The 15,164-nt window shown below is 40.6% G+C and overlaps 1 protein-coding gene across 3 annotated transcripts in view; it reads right to left on the reverse strand.

Annotated features, from left to right (window-relative positions):
- Positions 1-992: 992 nt before the first annotated feature.
- Positions 993-15,164, reverse strand: part of TRIQK (triple QxxK/R motif containing) — a 75,554-nt gene continuing 61,382 nt past the window's right edge. For all 3 annotated transcript variants that reach the window (XM_067536393.1, XM_067536386.1, XM_067536397.1), the window contains exon 4: positions 993-3,733. In XM_067536393.1, coding sequence (XP_067392494.1) covers positions 3,620-3,733 — 114 coding nt within the window. In that variant the 3' untranslated portion in view covers positions 993-3,619. The remainder of the gene's footprint in view (positions 3,734-15,164) is intronic.

Consider the following 15,164-nt stretch of genomic DNA (forward strand, 5'->3'; position numbering starts at 1 on the left):
CACGTAGTGTCTTTTTAACAAGCTTCAATAATCTTTAAATAGAGCATCCTTCAATAAAATTTTAAATAAATCTCTGGGGGTCTTGTTACAGAAATACTTATAATTACAGTGCATCCCTCGCTTCCAATAAAAACACATGCATGGATTACTACAAATACAGTTAATAACTAAGTGGTAATGTATAACTCCTGCACTATTTGTATCATTATAATCACCGGTATGGAGTTCTAGGCTTCTGTTGTACTCCTGAAAATTGTTGTATATCCTAGGTCTGCTTATACTTGTCAGGGAAAAACCAAGCTGTATTACTCAGAATCATTGCTAGCAGGCTACTGTCCCTCCAGAGACAGAACATCAACCTAAGTGGGGAGGAGAAACAGAGCAGCAACCCTCATTCTTCTGGAGGACCTAGAGTCATCCATCACTGCCCAAAAAAGAGGGCATGGCCAGTCAGGCCTAAAGCAGCTGGAACATGCTCTGAGTCAGCGCATCTCCTAAGCAGCTTCTGCTGGCTTGGAGCCAGGATTAGAGTTTAAAGATGCATTTCCAAAGCAGAGGACTGCAGCAATACTGGAACCTGCTCTATCCCTAGAGTTGAACTCTCACATTTGTAGCTGCCCCATGGAGTTGAGTCAAGTCCACAGTGGTAGTAAAGGACACAGCATTCTTTCCTTAAAGCAAGCCATATATAATTACTTTTATAGAATTTTCTATCAGTGTCAAAATGATTAGGATCAGAACAGAACTTTTCAATTTGTAAAATAAATGTACGGTATTATAAGAGGCTAGAACAGAAGTGAAGTTCTCTTCGTTACATTGTCAACATTCAAACCCAATGGAGGAATCACATGGTTTGCTCCAAAACTTATAAACAATGTGCATTCTCTGGTAGCACTGCTCAAACTCAGATTTTGTGTTGTCTAAGCTAATATTAATGTTCTTAAGAACCACAGCAATGCAACAGATCCAATTTTAATAAGCAATTAAAAAAATTTCAAAGTTTAAAAAATTCATTTTATTATTAAAATAGGCCATGAGCTACAGTTACAAAGATAAACGTCCTAAAAAAACTATGGGATTGATTTTGACATATGTATCATCATTAGAGAGAGAGAGAGAGAGAGAGAGAGAGAGAGAGAACACCTAACATGCATTTGAGGAGCTAAAAGCAACTTCACTTAAAGATATCAGGAAAGGATACCTGCTGTGCTCCAAAAGGCATATTGGGAGACATACCACAGGCCAAATTCTGATCTCACAGTAGTGCGAGTAATTAGGAGTAATCAAGAGTAATTTCACTGAAGTCAAAGGATTCAGTATAAAAGGGTGTAAGCAAGACCCAACTCAGGCCCTATGTTTAATGCATTTGTGTTTGTAAATTAAAAAAAACAAGAAGTGGATAGTCTGACTAAAGCTGGGAGTTTTTTAGCCCTATATACCTGCTATTAACAAACCCTTGTCTGTAACTATTGGACTGAAAGCACAAGTGCAATATTCTCCATGCATTTCCATGTGCACTAGGCATGAATTTTCTCAGATGTTCTAAGCAACAGTCAACTTTCTAGTTACATGTGACTTACCTATGTCTTTCATTTAAATGAAAAATAGCCACATGCAAAATTCAGTACTTGAGAAGATAATGGAGATTTGTCTCTAGTCTAGGGGACATCTGCTCCATAAACAAATTTCATTCATTCATAGATGTAGTTTTGTTTTCACCTGTGACTCATACAATATGGGAAATGTTCTAATAATTTCAAGTTACTATTTTAAGTTAGAAATATTCTTCTTTTCATTTAACTGTTTCAGTTAAATGCATAAGAAAATATAAAATACTTATCACTTCTATTGCATTTCACACACAAAGTGCTGTGCAAACATAAGTTAAATAATTCTTACAGCATCCCTGTGAGTTAGTGGAAAATGGAAATTGCTCATGCAAAATGAAAGAGGACTGAAGCATTTTGAGACATGTGGTATGGCACTCGGTGAAGTGAAAGGCATGTCACATCCAAAAAGCCAGCTTGTAATTGCCTTCACTACACTGAAAGGAAGGCCACATGTCATAAAATGCTTCACCCCACATGGAATATGTTGCTACACATTTGGTGGTATATATAATATTATTGTACTACAAATACTATGAATGTATGATTTTGTGGATTTTGAGACTGCAAAAGTCACAATTTAGAGAATGAGAAATAAGTATAATATTTCCTTTTCATATATACGCTGGAGGTGCTGTTGCATTCTGTATTTTTAGATGAGGTGTCATGCATTACACAAACCGAATGAAGAACATGACATCAAAAGTGCATCCTTAGAGACTCATAATGAATATAAGCATCAATACTATATGGTCTAAAAAATTAGCTGTATTGATCTAAATTCCTGAAGCAGGTTTTAAGTGGTGATAATGGGACTGTGGGTCAATTTAAAATAAACATAGTCTTATATACTACAATATCAGTTATATTTTGCTTTCTCTTTGCTTCCAATATACTCATGTCAAAACTAAGTCTAACTTTAAAACTTCCAAAACAGGTCACTAAACAAAGGGAACTCAGTGGTTTAACCCTTAGCTGTGAGACTGTTATATAAAAAAAATTAGGCTTAATTTGCCAATAGAGTTTCTAACAGAGGTCAGTGAATCAAGACTCTTCCAGTTTTTGGGAGTATGCAAGAAAAAGATTTGTTAGCAGGTACAACCCCTTCTATTAGTTTGATAGGGAAAAGATTGCATAATTGGAAAGCAAAATTTTACCACATCTTCCTAACGAGAGAAGCAAGCTGATATTGCAACTAGCAGCAACAGTACAATTAAAATAGAATTTCAACTTTGTATTATTAATAGAGCAATATACTAATTAAAATCAACATCAACTTTCTATTTATACCAGTTCAGACAGCCCAAAAGGCAAGGAACTCTGTTTCAAGGCATATGTTAATGTTCGAGCTTCTGTCATCCAGGTGCCATTTCTGACAGACCACATGTGCTCTGAGCAGTTGGCAAGGAATGAAAAAGATTACTGTAGATATATGTGCATACAGAATCTAGGATATAAAGTAGGCCCATACAGGAAGTGGGAGACTGTCTCTAAAAAGAGACATTTCCTATGACTTCCTCCATGTAAGGAGAGAAAGAGAGCACAAGACTGAGGGAAGTGCAGATGGACTGGAAATACAAATCAGTGAAGCAAGTTTTATTTGGGGACTTGTTTTTCTTTTGTATTTTAAAAAAAAGAAACCTAATTTGGCTCTTGGGAAGTTTTCATTCATGGATTTAAATCAAGACAGACTACCAAGAAGTCAGCATCTACCCTTTTCAATACCAACAACAATATACAAAAAACTGTCTTTTGGCATCAAAGTTCTCAGCCTGAGAAACAAATAATGTAAACAATTCATTTCATTCATAATAGTATAGCTTTTGCTTTAATGAAAGCAGCTGGTTTTGCATGAGTCTTCTTTGCCTGTTCTGCAGATCTGAATTTTAAGAGCAATAGAGATATTGCATAGTATTATTATGCATTAGAACTGTGTGTTCCCAAGTAGTGTTGTTCAAGGTAGTTGCTTTTCCAGAAGATAATCTGATGATAGGATAGATACATTGCATCTGCTAGTTTTCATTTGGATCCAGATCAAGGTCAACTTCGCTTGATAGGTTAAGATAAAAAAAAGCGTAGAAAGCCAACAGAAATACCAGTAGAGCTGCAAGGACAAGGGCAACTTCCTGTACAAACGAGAGAAAATTTTCAAAATGATAAAATGTTAGATATAGTATCATCATTTCAGATAAATCAGGAACAAATGTTACCTTTCCATCTGTATCAAGCCTGCAGAAGTTAAGTTTTCATCAGACATATAGTTCACACAACCAAGTGGCTTTTTAATTAACATTTCTTTGAGGCCACCATTTCAGCACATTATGGAAAAATTTTACTTGATGGGATGATGTTTTTTGGGTGGCCAGACATATCCTTTTGGCAATCAACACAGACAAAGTTCATAAAAGAATTCATAAGTTTGAATGCAAATTTGAGCAATGAATTTAGATTGTGTTTGGCTATTTGTACATTTTTTAGCAATATGATCACTTTTTTCATAGATTGGTAGATTCTAAGGTCAGAAGGCACCACAGAGTATATCTTTTAGAAAAACATCCAATCTTGATTTTTAAAATGATCAGTGATGGAGAATCCAGCATGACCCTTGGTAAGTTAGGCCAATAGTTAGTTACCCTCAATGTTAAAAAAGTTACACTTTATTGCCAGTCTGAATTTCTCTAGCTTCAGCTTCCAGACATTGGATCGTGTTATACCTTTCTCTGCTAGACTAAAGAGCTCGTTTTTATTCCCCATGTAGCTATCTACAGACTACTCGAGTCATCCCTCAATCTTCTCTTTGTTAAACTAAACAGACTGAGCGCCTTGAATCTATTACTAGAAGGCATGTTTTCTAATCCTTTAATCATTCTTGTGTCTCTTCTCTGAATCCTCTCTAATTTATCAACATCTTATTGAATTGGGGGCACCTGAACTAGACACAGTATTCCAGCAGAGGTCGCAGGAGTGCCCAATACAGAGGTAAAGTAACCTCTCTGCTCCTGTTTGAGACCTCATTAGCTCTTTTGGCTACAGCATTATGCTGGAAGTTCATGTTCAGCTGATTACCCACCACAACCCCCAAATTGTTTAGCGTCACTACTTCCCAGGATAGAGTCTCCATCCTGTAAGTATGGCCTGCATTTGTTCTTTTAGCAACAAGACTGCAAATTATTAATGAAGTATGTACACTACAGTGGATATCAATGAAAAATGTTATGCCCACCTCCCATCCTAGCAGAAAACTATGTGCCATAGTACCAATTGCAAAATCCCTCATTGCAGAACAGAACTTTTCCATGTTCTTCACTTCAATAATGCTGGCAGAAAGCACCAGGGTTTGCATTTGCAATTCACTATCTCTCTCTCTCTCTCTCTCCAAAGAAAAACCCTTCAGTAGCTGCTTTAATTATAATAAATGAATCCTCTACAGTGTACTTGATTTATAGTAGGCTACAGAATTTGAGAAATACTTTTGTAGTAAATGCCACAGGGCTGTCTGTTATCATATCCTCTCTTTCTTAGGGCTACTTAACTAAGGCTCCCAAATGTATTAAATTGCAGTATAATTATCCTCCTTATAACCCTACCTCTTTACAACACAAAATGCTTGACTTCCAAAGACAATGTTCTATTAAAAACGATATTTTCAGTTCATTGGAGAGGGCAACATACTCCCCTATAATATACAGTGTTGACTACCATTTTTTAAAGGCAGTGAAATATGGAGTATGACTCTGAATACTGAACTGTTATGTGGGCACAGTAGATGGAAATTGTCTGTTCCACTGGTGACCAGAGTGATTACACATTACCTCACTGCCTATTATTATGATTTATTTTTAAATCATATATTGAGGGCCCTCAACAAAAACAGCTGAATTCTGTTAAAACCAATCCCCATCACTCCTCCCAAAAATAAATTAAAAACTTGGTCCAGTGGTCCATCTATAAATCATTTGCATCAAACCCATCCATATATGTAGAAGGATAGAAGGAGAAAAGGGGAGCTAAGTAGCTGAGTACTAACTAATCTGAACAGGAAAGACTGACAACAGGGTTTGAAAACAGACAGAGAGGGGTCACATAGATATTGTCAGCAAGAAAGTTCCATAGACAGGGCCACAGTGGGAAGGGCACAATGGTAGGAAGGGCACTATAGTAGGAGCTATTTAGACCTGGGTACCGACCCCAGCCTTCTGAATAGGGCCTGGTCTACACTAAAAAATTAGGTTTGCATCACTACATTGTTCAGAAAATCCACACCCCTAAGCAGTCTAGTTCAACTGACTTAAATCCCTAAATAGACAGCGCTAGGTTGATGGAAGAATTCTTCTGCTGACATAGCTACTGTCTCTCAGGGAGGTGGATTACCTATGACAATGGAAGAATCACTCCCATTGATGTAGTTAGTGTCTACACTGTGCTGCTGTAACATTTTAAGTGTAGAAAAGCCATAGCCCAATTGTGTCCCCAATACTGAAGGAATTAAAACTTTTAATAGCTCCATGTTTTAAAATCAGGCCCGTGATCTGGCATTCTTCTCTAAAAGAGCACTTTCATTTGCATTTACATGAATGCATTTTATATTCAATCCGAATGTTGGATCAATAATTCAACATATGTCATCTAATAAACTTTGAAATATTACTGCTTATTTGGCTTATGCTCTGTATGAATCTTCGTTCTATCAGAACCCTTCAGTTTATGTTCTGCAGGGATGGAGTTTTAATTTATAAGTTGTTTGCAGTATCATTGTAGCTGTGTTGGCCCCAGGATATTAGAGAGACAAGGTGGGTGAGGCAATATCTTTTATTGGACCAACTTCTGTTGGTGAAAGAGATAAGCTTTTGAGCTTACACAGAGCTCTTCTTCACCAACAGAAGTTGGCCCAATAAAAGATATTACCTCACTCACTTTCTTCCTCTAATTTATAAGTGGTTTTTATTCTTCTAAACAAATGTTTAAATTGTTTGTATGAATTTGCTTAGGACATTTGCTATAGGCTGTAACTAGAACTTCCTATTAGAATTATACGATAATTCGAACCTTATCATCTCATTGTATATGTTTTGATTAAAAAGAACAATTACATCTAATTTACTAACATGTTATATGAATGTGATTTTTGCTTTGTAACAGTTGCAACACTTCAGTATCTCAAAAGGGCATGGCAGAATCAGACAGGTTTCATTTATTTTCTTGAATCCACAGCTGTGTTCCCAGACCCATCTGGCCACACAGCTACTAATTTTAAGAGGATGTAATGAACAAGTGACACACAACTGCAAATTCCATCTGCTCAGAAGAGTGGACAACAAAACCATACAATACAGCCACCATTCACACTGACAGAAAGCAATATTAAACTTTTTTCTCAAATTTGTATGCCAGGCTTTTTTCCTCATGGGGGTATTAGGAAGGAGGTGGGAGACCTAATGTTTGTTAAGCAGTAAGAGATCTTAGTACTGAAAGGATGATAGGACTTAGAGAAGTGAAACAAATGTATTAAAATTCTAGGCTTAAGTATTATACAAGAGCTTCAACTTTGAGTTATTGAGAAACTCAGTAGAACAAAAAAACTGATACTGCAGTTGCAAATATTTGAGTAACAAATTCTGTCAGGCAACAAACTGATCTAACAGAATGAATGATACATTGTTCACAATTAGGCATGTAGTCTAGTATGTCTAGGCTTGCAGGAATTTGATTTTAAAAAAAATAATTTTAACAGATAAAACTGATGTTTATTTGTTATCATTTTTCCTATTTTAATCTATTTAAATTTTCAGTTGTTCAAAATTATGGGTTAAGCATTTTTTTCCTATGTTTATCAATTTAAATTTTCACAGTTGTGGGCAATTACCGAGGGGTTATCAGACAACTGGGGATTGGCCAATAATTATATATGACAGTAGATGTTGAAATTCAAAAAGAGGAAGTTACTCACCTTATTCAGTATAACTATGGTTCTTTGAGATGTGTCCCTATAGATGCTCCACTCTAGGTGTGTCTGTGTCTCTCAGCTCCTGATGAGAGAACTATGGTAGCAGTGTCCGTTGGGCCCACATACGTGCTGTCTTTCCTTGTGCTGTGCCATGAGGTTAACCAGCACGTGCGGGCTAACCATCCTCACTTCTTTCTCTACTGTAGGGTCATAATGAGAACTCCAAAGTAATGAGGAGGAAGGCGGGTTGTGGAACACCCATAGGGACACACACCTCAAAGAACCATTGTTACTGCACCAGCTGAGTAACTTCCTCTTTTACTTTGAGTAGCATCCCTATGGGTTCTCCATGGTCAGTGATGCCCGAGCAGTATCTCTTTTGGAGGACTGGGACTTTGCAGTCGGGTCAGTTACAAATGACAGTACTGTGGATCCGAAGATGGCATTGGAGGCAGAGTCCCCAGTGATTGTACAGGGCTCTGAGAAAGTGTGAACTGACACCAATGTCATCGCTCTGCAGATCTCTGAAATAAGGACACCCTTGAAGAAGGCGAGAGATGAGGAAATCAATCCTGTGGAATGTGTATGGAGGGGTCAATTTGGTAGCACTGTCTAATGCAATTCAAGACCCACCTTAGAGAATCTTTGGGCTAATATTGCTGATCCCTTGCATCTTTCCACCACAGAAAGGAAGAGTCTAGGGGACTTCCTGAAGGCTGCTGTCCTATAGAGATAGAAGGCCAGGGCTCTCCTAACATTTAAGGTATGTAGTATGGCCTCCCTATTGTTTTGGTGATGCTTGGGATAGGAAGGTGAATTGATAGATTGATGTGAAACAGGGAGGTTACTTTAGGGATGAATTTTGGATGTGGCCTAAGTGAAACCTTGTCTTGATGTGCCATCAGAGCTGCTATCTCCTCTATTCTTCTAGCCAAGGTAATTGCTATCAGACAGGCCATTTTCACTGATAGGTATATTAGTGAACAGGTGGCCATGGGTCCGAAGGGGGACTGAGTCAGCCTTTTCAGTACCAGGTTTAGGTCCCATGTGGAAGTCGAGGTTGAGGGAAGAGGTTTATTATACCCTTAACCTTTTAGTGGTTGGGTGCGACAGCACCGACTATCCCTCTACAGTTCGATAAAAAGTTGTGACAGCTGCTCGATGGATCTTAATAGAGCTTAGGGAAAACCCTGATTTTTTAAGGGTCAGCACATATTTCAAAATATGTGGAAGAGTTGCTGATATTGGAGAGATTTGTTGGGACATGCATCAAATCTGAAATCTGGATAATTTCTGCACGTAAGTACGTCATGTGGAGGACTTTCTACTGTGTATTAGAACCTCTTTTACTTCCTTTGAGCATGAACTTTCTAGATGCTGGAACCAAGCAGCAGCCCTGCTTTGAGGCAAAGAATCCCCAAGGTGGGATATATGGTATGTCCGTCAGCCTGTGAGAGGAGGTGCGGAAAGGTTGGGAGAGAGATCGGCAGGCATGCTGCGAGCTGTGTCAGGTAAGGGCCAAGTAGGAGCAATCAGAATGATCTGAGCTCAGTCCCTTTTTATTTTTAATGGGGCCCTCAGCAGAAAAGGAAATGAGGGAAAGGCATAAAGAAGGTCCTTGTCTCAGAGGAGAAGAGCATCACCTAGAGAGTGTTGTCCCTGGAGCAGTAGTGTGGACACTTCTTGTGCTGGGTAAGTGGCAAACAGGTTTATGGACAGTGTTCCCCATCCTGTAAACAGGTCATGGAGTACTGACTGGTGCATCTCCCACTCGTGATCATGTAGAAATTTGCAACTGAGGATGTCTGCTATTGAGTTCTGTGTACCTGGGAGGTAAGCCATGGACAAAATGACATTCTGAGAGATGCACCACTTCCATAGTCTCATTGTCGGAGTGCAAAAGGGAGGGCAACCTGTTCCATCCCCCCCCTGAGAGTTGATGTAGTACATGCAGGCTATATTGTCTGTTAGGATCTTTGTATGCAATCCTGCTGTCAGCAGGATGAAATGGATGCAGGCATTCCTGACTGCTCTCAGTTCAAGGAGATTGATGTTTAGAGATATCTCTGTAGGTGACCGTTTGTCTTGCATCATGAGGCTATTTAAATGAACACCTCACGCTGAGTGATGTGTCAATAGTAAGGAGTGATGATGGTGATGTATGCGAGAAGGGGATCCCTCTGCACACATTGGCTGGATCCTTCCACCAATCTAAGGAGTTTTTTTATCGTTGTAGGTAGTGACAGGGGTTTGTCCAGACTGTCCCTGTTTGGTCTGTAAACTGAACTGAACCATGGTTGGAGACATCACATGTGAAGTCTGGCATGTGGTATCACTGCCATGCCCACCACCATATGCCACAACACTGGAGGCAGAGTTTGGCTGGTATCTGTGGACTGCGTTGAGCCGTGTCTATGAGTGAGACCAGGGATAGGAACCTGTGTTGAGGTAGGAAGGCTTTGGCCTGTAGAGCCTTTGGGTCATCCCCTATGAATTCCAGGTGCAGCACTGGCATGAGGGTTGACTTCTGCGTATTAATCTGTAAGGTGTATCGTGGTATCGATGGTTTGACGAGCATCCTGAAGCGACCGGACTCTGAGGAGACAATCGTCCAGGTATGGGTAGATCACTATCCCTCATGAGCGTAAATCAGCGGCTACCACTGAGAGAACTTTAGAAAATACTCTAGGGGCCAATGAGACTCTGAAGGGGAGGACTCTGTATTGGTAATGATCACATCCCAGAGCGAATCTGAAAAATCATTTGTGAGCTGGTAGGATCGAAAAGTAAAAGTAGGCAGGGCTAAATACCAGTCTCCCTGTTCCAGTGATGGAATGATTGTCGATAAGGTGACCATCTTGAACTTCTGAGCTTTGACAAACTTGTTGAGAGCTCTGAGGTCCAGTATGGGTCGCCAACCTCCTTTTCTTTTGGGTATTAGGAAGTAGCAAGAATAGAACCCCTTGCCTCGTAGATTTTGAGGTACTGGTTCTATGGCTCCTAAATGGAGAAGTCGATCTATCTCCTGCTGTAGTAGACTCTTCTGAGAAGGGTCCCTGAAGGGGGACGGGGAAGGGTGTTGTGGAGAGGGTATAGTGGATGGAGTATCCGGATTGGGCAACCTGTCAAACCGATCTGTCCGACGTTATGCATTCCTAGCACTGCAAAACACTGCCAAATGGGTGCATAATCATAGTCAATTGCAGGGAGTGGTCTTGCGACACCTCGACCAGCCTTTCAAAAGTGGTGCTTAGAGGCAGGGGGCTGGATCAAAGATTATGGACCAGATGGCTTGTGCTTTGGGAATTTTCTATTTTTTCTTTGCGGCTGCTGATAATGGTGCTGTGATGGGAACTGAGTTATATATGGCCTGTGTTGGGACGGGGGAGGGGGGGGGGGGAGGGGCGGGGGGGCTGTCAAAGAGTCTTTTTTGCCTTGGTATATAGATTCCCAGCGACCTGAGAGTGGCCCTGGAATCCTTCAAGATATGGAAAGAGGCATCAATCTTCTCAGTGAACAGCTTCGCAGCCTCGAAGGGGAGGTCTTCTACTGTGGTCTACACCTCCTTTGGGAATCCTGACAAGTGGAACCATGATGCCAGTCTCATCACCAGAGCCATGGAGATGGATCTAAACTGCTGTGTCAGCAGCGTTGAGGGTCAGCTGTAGTGATATTTTTGACACTAGTTGTCCCTCCTGAATGATGGCCTTGAAGGATTCTTGATGACTGTCTGGCAGTTTATCAATAAAGTCAGTTTTTTGTAGTTTGTGTAATCGTATTTTGCCATGAGCACCTGATAGTAGGCAATGAGGAATTGTAAGGTGGCATTTCTGCCAAAAAAATCAAGGCACTTCCAATCCCCATCATAGGGCACTGCCCTGGAATGGTGTTGTCAGCCAGGGGAATTCACAACATCTACCACGATGGAATTGGGTGGCAGGTAGGAGGAAAGGAACTCTGATTCCTTTGCAGGGCCATAATATTTCTTGTCCGCATGCTTGCGCGTTGGGGCTACCGACAAGGGGTTTGTCATACCGTATTAGCCGGCTCTTAGATGGCTTCATTAATTGGGAGGGAAATCTTCAAGGAGGATGAAGAGTGGAGGATATTAAGGAGCTGGTGGTGTGTGTCTTGAACTTGTCCAGTGGTATGTGCAGGGTATCCACTACTCTTTTTGCCAGCTCCTGGAACAGACAGAAGTCATCTGCCATGGACAGTGATGAAGATGACCACTTTGTCTGGAGAAGAGGAGGATATGGCTTAGTGTTACATTGTTCTCTGTGTCAGCATGTTGTTTCTCCATTTCCTGAGGCTCTGAGACCCTAGATGCCGCAGCCAAAGAAGCATGCCAGGAGGGTTGTTAGGCGAGACTTGAAGCTCATAAGGCTGACTGTTGGTGTGCTACTGAAGGATTCCGGAATGGTCATTGTGGTGGCATATGGCCTGGTGGAGGTGCTCATCAGTGGCCATACCAAGATAGTGGTGGAACCATCTGTGGGTACATTCCCAGGTCCTGTTGATAGTGAGTCTTACATGGAACTGTGGAGGTTCCGCTGGCTCACTGCCCAACCCCTCACTAGACAGTGGAGGGGCATGGCATGATTGCAGAGATATCCTCCGTGCCTGGCAAAGGCTCGGTGCCATGATATTGGTACCAAGGGGTGGAGACTCAAGTACCTCCATCATGCAGAGGTCTCTGGTCTGGTAGAATTCCACCAGTACCAATTGTCTTGGTGGTAGTGGCAGTGCCGGGGAAAATGGAGACCTTATCTGTTCCAGTCTCTCCAGTGCCAGGTGGGCTAACTGTTGCTGACAGTACCAAGGTCGACTCGCATATTGGGAACAGCTTCCTAAGGTGTTTTCCCGTATCTTTTGGTACCAATGATTCAATGTCCATGCCCAAATGGTCCGTGGGCCTGTCAACAGTAATGGATACTGATGGTCGCTGTGAGGCATGGGTGCCGAATTGTGACCTTGATGCTGATGGTGCCGAGGATACCAAGTGACACAGCGATTGCTTACTGCTATCTCTAGGCTCGCTGAGCTGAGGGGGTCTCCCACTCTCTTTTTTGACTTGTGAGAGGAATCCCCTGTACATTTCCTCGACCCACTGTCCTTTGAAGTTGAAGGCTGGGGGGAAGATCCATGTCTGTTGGAAGACTGAAGTTGAAGAGCTGCCTACATGAAGATAATTTTTTGGCGAAGCTCTCTGTCCTTGCGGAATCTCAGCTGGAGCTGCTGGCATAGGGTACATTTTTGTTGGATGTGGAGCTCACCGAGGCAGCAGATGCACTTCTTGAAGCCCTTCTTGAATACCCATGTCAGAGGTGGAGGGTGTTTCCCCCTGCACCGGGGGGTTGACAAAAGAATAAAGTCCTTTCCTTTTTCTTTTCTTTTTTTTTTTTAAGGCAACAGCCAAAGAAAAGCAAACAAAGAAAAGAAAGAAAAGAGGCTTCAAAGGAAGATAAAAATTAGCAATTAATAAAAGAGTTGTTAGTCCCAAAACCGACAGCTAAAGCTCCATCTCTAGTCAGGGACACTTGAGAAGGAACTTCGGATGGCTAGCCTGCATGCGCAGCACAAGGAAAGACGACGCATGTGCGGGCCCAACAGACATTGCTACCAAAATTCTCCGATCAGCAGTTCAGGGACGCAGACACACCTATAGTGGAGCACTCACAGGTACACTACTCGAAGAAGAAGTTAAAGCTTTATAACCATTAAAACACAAATTATCAACATCACACCTCAAAATATACAAAATAAAGATCCTTAAATCAAACTCTAAGTTCTCAAACAGCATTTTTCTTTCTTTGCCTATCTGTAAATTCTGATAATCAAAGGTAGTATTTTTTTTGGTTTGTGTACATACGGTGAGATTGATGTTTACCGATAAAACACTAATCCTTCCAAGCCTGAGTCTTAGAACTGTGTCTAATTTTTAAACCTACAAATAAAAACACTGCAATGAAAATTGCACCTGAAACACTACAAAACTGCTATACTTTGCAACAAGAGTAAAAGTTGTCATTTTAATTTTTATCTATCATATCAGCCTTTGCAATCTGTGAGCCATACATAAAGGCAAAGCCTTAAAACGTGGTCTGCTTCACAAATCTAGCTCCCTACAATTGGTAACTTATGTATCGTTCCTCTGTAAAAAGTTACTTTACTCAGAGGATTTCACGCTGAATAATCAACTCTTATGGAAAAAGACCTATAGCCATTAACAGAAAATGATCATCAGTTTTTTCACACCGCAGTACAGAATTTAAGAGACTAATATCACTGCTATAGAATTCTAAAGTATGGTTAAACAAGTCTTTAAAAAGAATATCATCGTCTATTAACCTCTATAGAGTTTTTTAATTGTTTCTGTAGGACCCTGTTGAGTTCATCAGTATTAAGTTTGATAGGACTTTTCCATAAAGGAAACATACTTATTTACTGTATAGATAAGCCTGACTTTCCTCTCATTTATGCCAATTTTACATCGATACTCAGTTGACTACAATGATTTACATCAGCATAAATCCCTGATCCTGCAAATTACTCTATGTGGATAGACCCCAACACCAGCACAGAATCCCAGTGAAGTCAGTAGGACTCTGAGAATGCCCTGAGGCCTAAGCATATTGAGCACTTTGCAGAGTTGGGGCCTAACCAAGGAAAAAAATACAGTGCAGCCCATTTTGGACACGAGACATGACAAACTCCCATGCTATACATAGAAAACTACAGTCAGTACTCGCAGGGGGAAAAAACACTCTGATGTATTTATTTTAAATCCTCCCAGTCCATGTGTATAAATATCCTGACTGACATCACCTTGAAACTCAATATGACTGAACATCACAGGTGTGTGTCCCTAGAATTCTAAGCTAGTTCTAGTCAGTTTAAACTCAAGCATGTGTGAAAAGGGAAAAAAAGAAGAACATGACAGTAATACTGGACATTTCTTTTTTGGGGAGCAAATTATGAAAATGTGTAGGTGACAAGACATCCCTAATTTATCTTGCCAAACTGGGTTAACTCAGAAGATTATAAACAGCATGAAAACAGAGGACACTCTTTGGAAACTGCATGAGGAATATTGTCACCTATTTGTATGCAACTAGTTCCAGATGAGACAGATTCTTGGTAGGGCACTAGCTGTACAGATAAATAGATGAGATAGTTATGTAAAAGGATGGATGGATAGTACATTTCCCATATTTAGAAATTAGTTTTTCCTTGGTTCCATTAATGTCCCCTCTATTTAGTGGGCCTTATTCTCTATGGATTCACAGTCATGTACATATGAGCAAAGTTGGTGTAAAATGCTACCATTCTGATTTGGTAGCATATTTCACTTCCTTTGTATAGATGTAAATGGCTGCACAAGGGACAAGGTAGTGGAGAATCAGGACTCTACTCTTACCCTCTCCACTGTGTTTGTTATATTTATTAGATGAGATGGCCGAGTTCAGGATCCTGAAAAAAGGAAGAAAGGAGAACAGCAAGATACAGACCATGGACTTCAGAAAAGCAGACTTTGACTCCCTCAGGGAGCTGATGGGCAGGATCCCCTGGGAGGCTAATATGAGGGGGAAAGGAATTCAAGAGAGCTGGCT

Source organism: Emydura macquarii, unplaced genomic scaffold (genome assembly GCF_026122565.2).
Source record: "Emydura macquarii macquarii isolate MOO-44397 ecotype Brisbane River unplaced genomic scaffold, CSIRO-AGI_Emac_v2 contig_383, whole genome shotgun sequence".
Classification (NCBI taxonomy): Eukaryota; Metazoa; Chordata; order Testudines; family Chelidae; genus Emydura; species Emydura macquarii.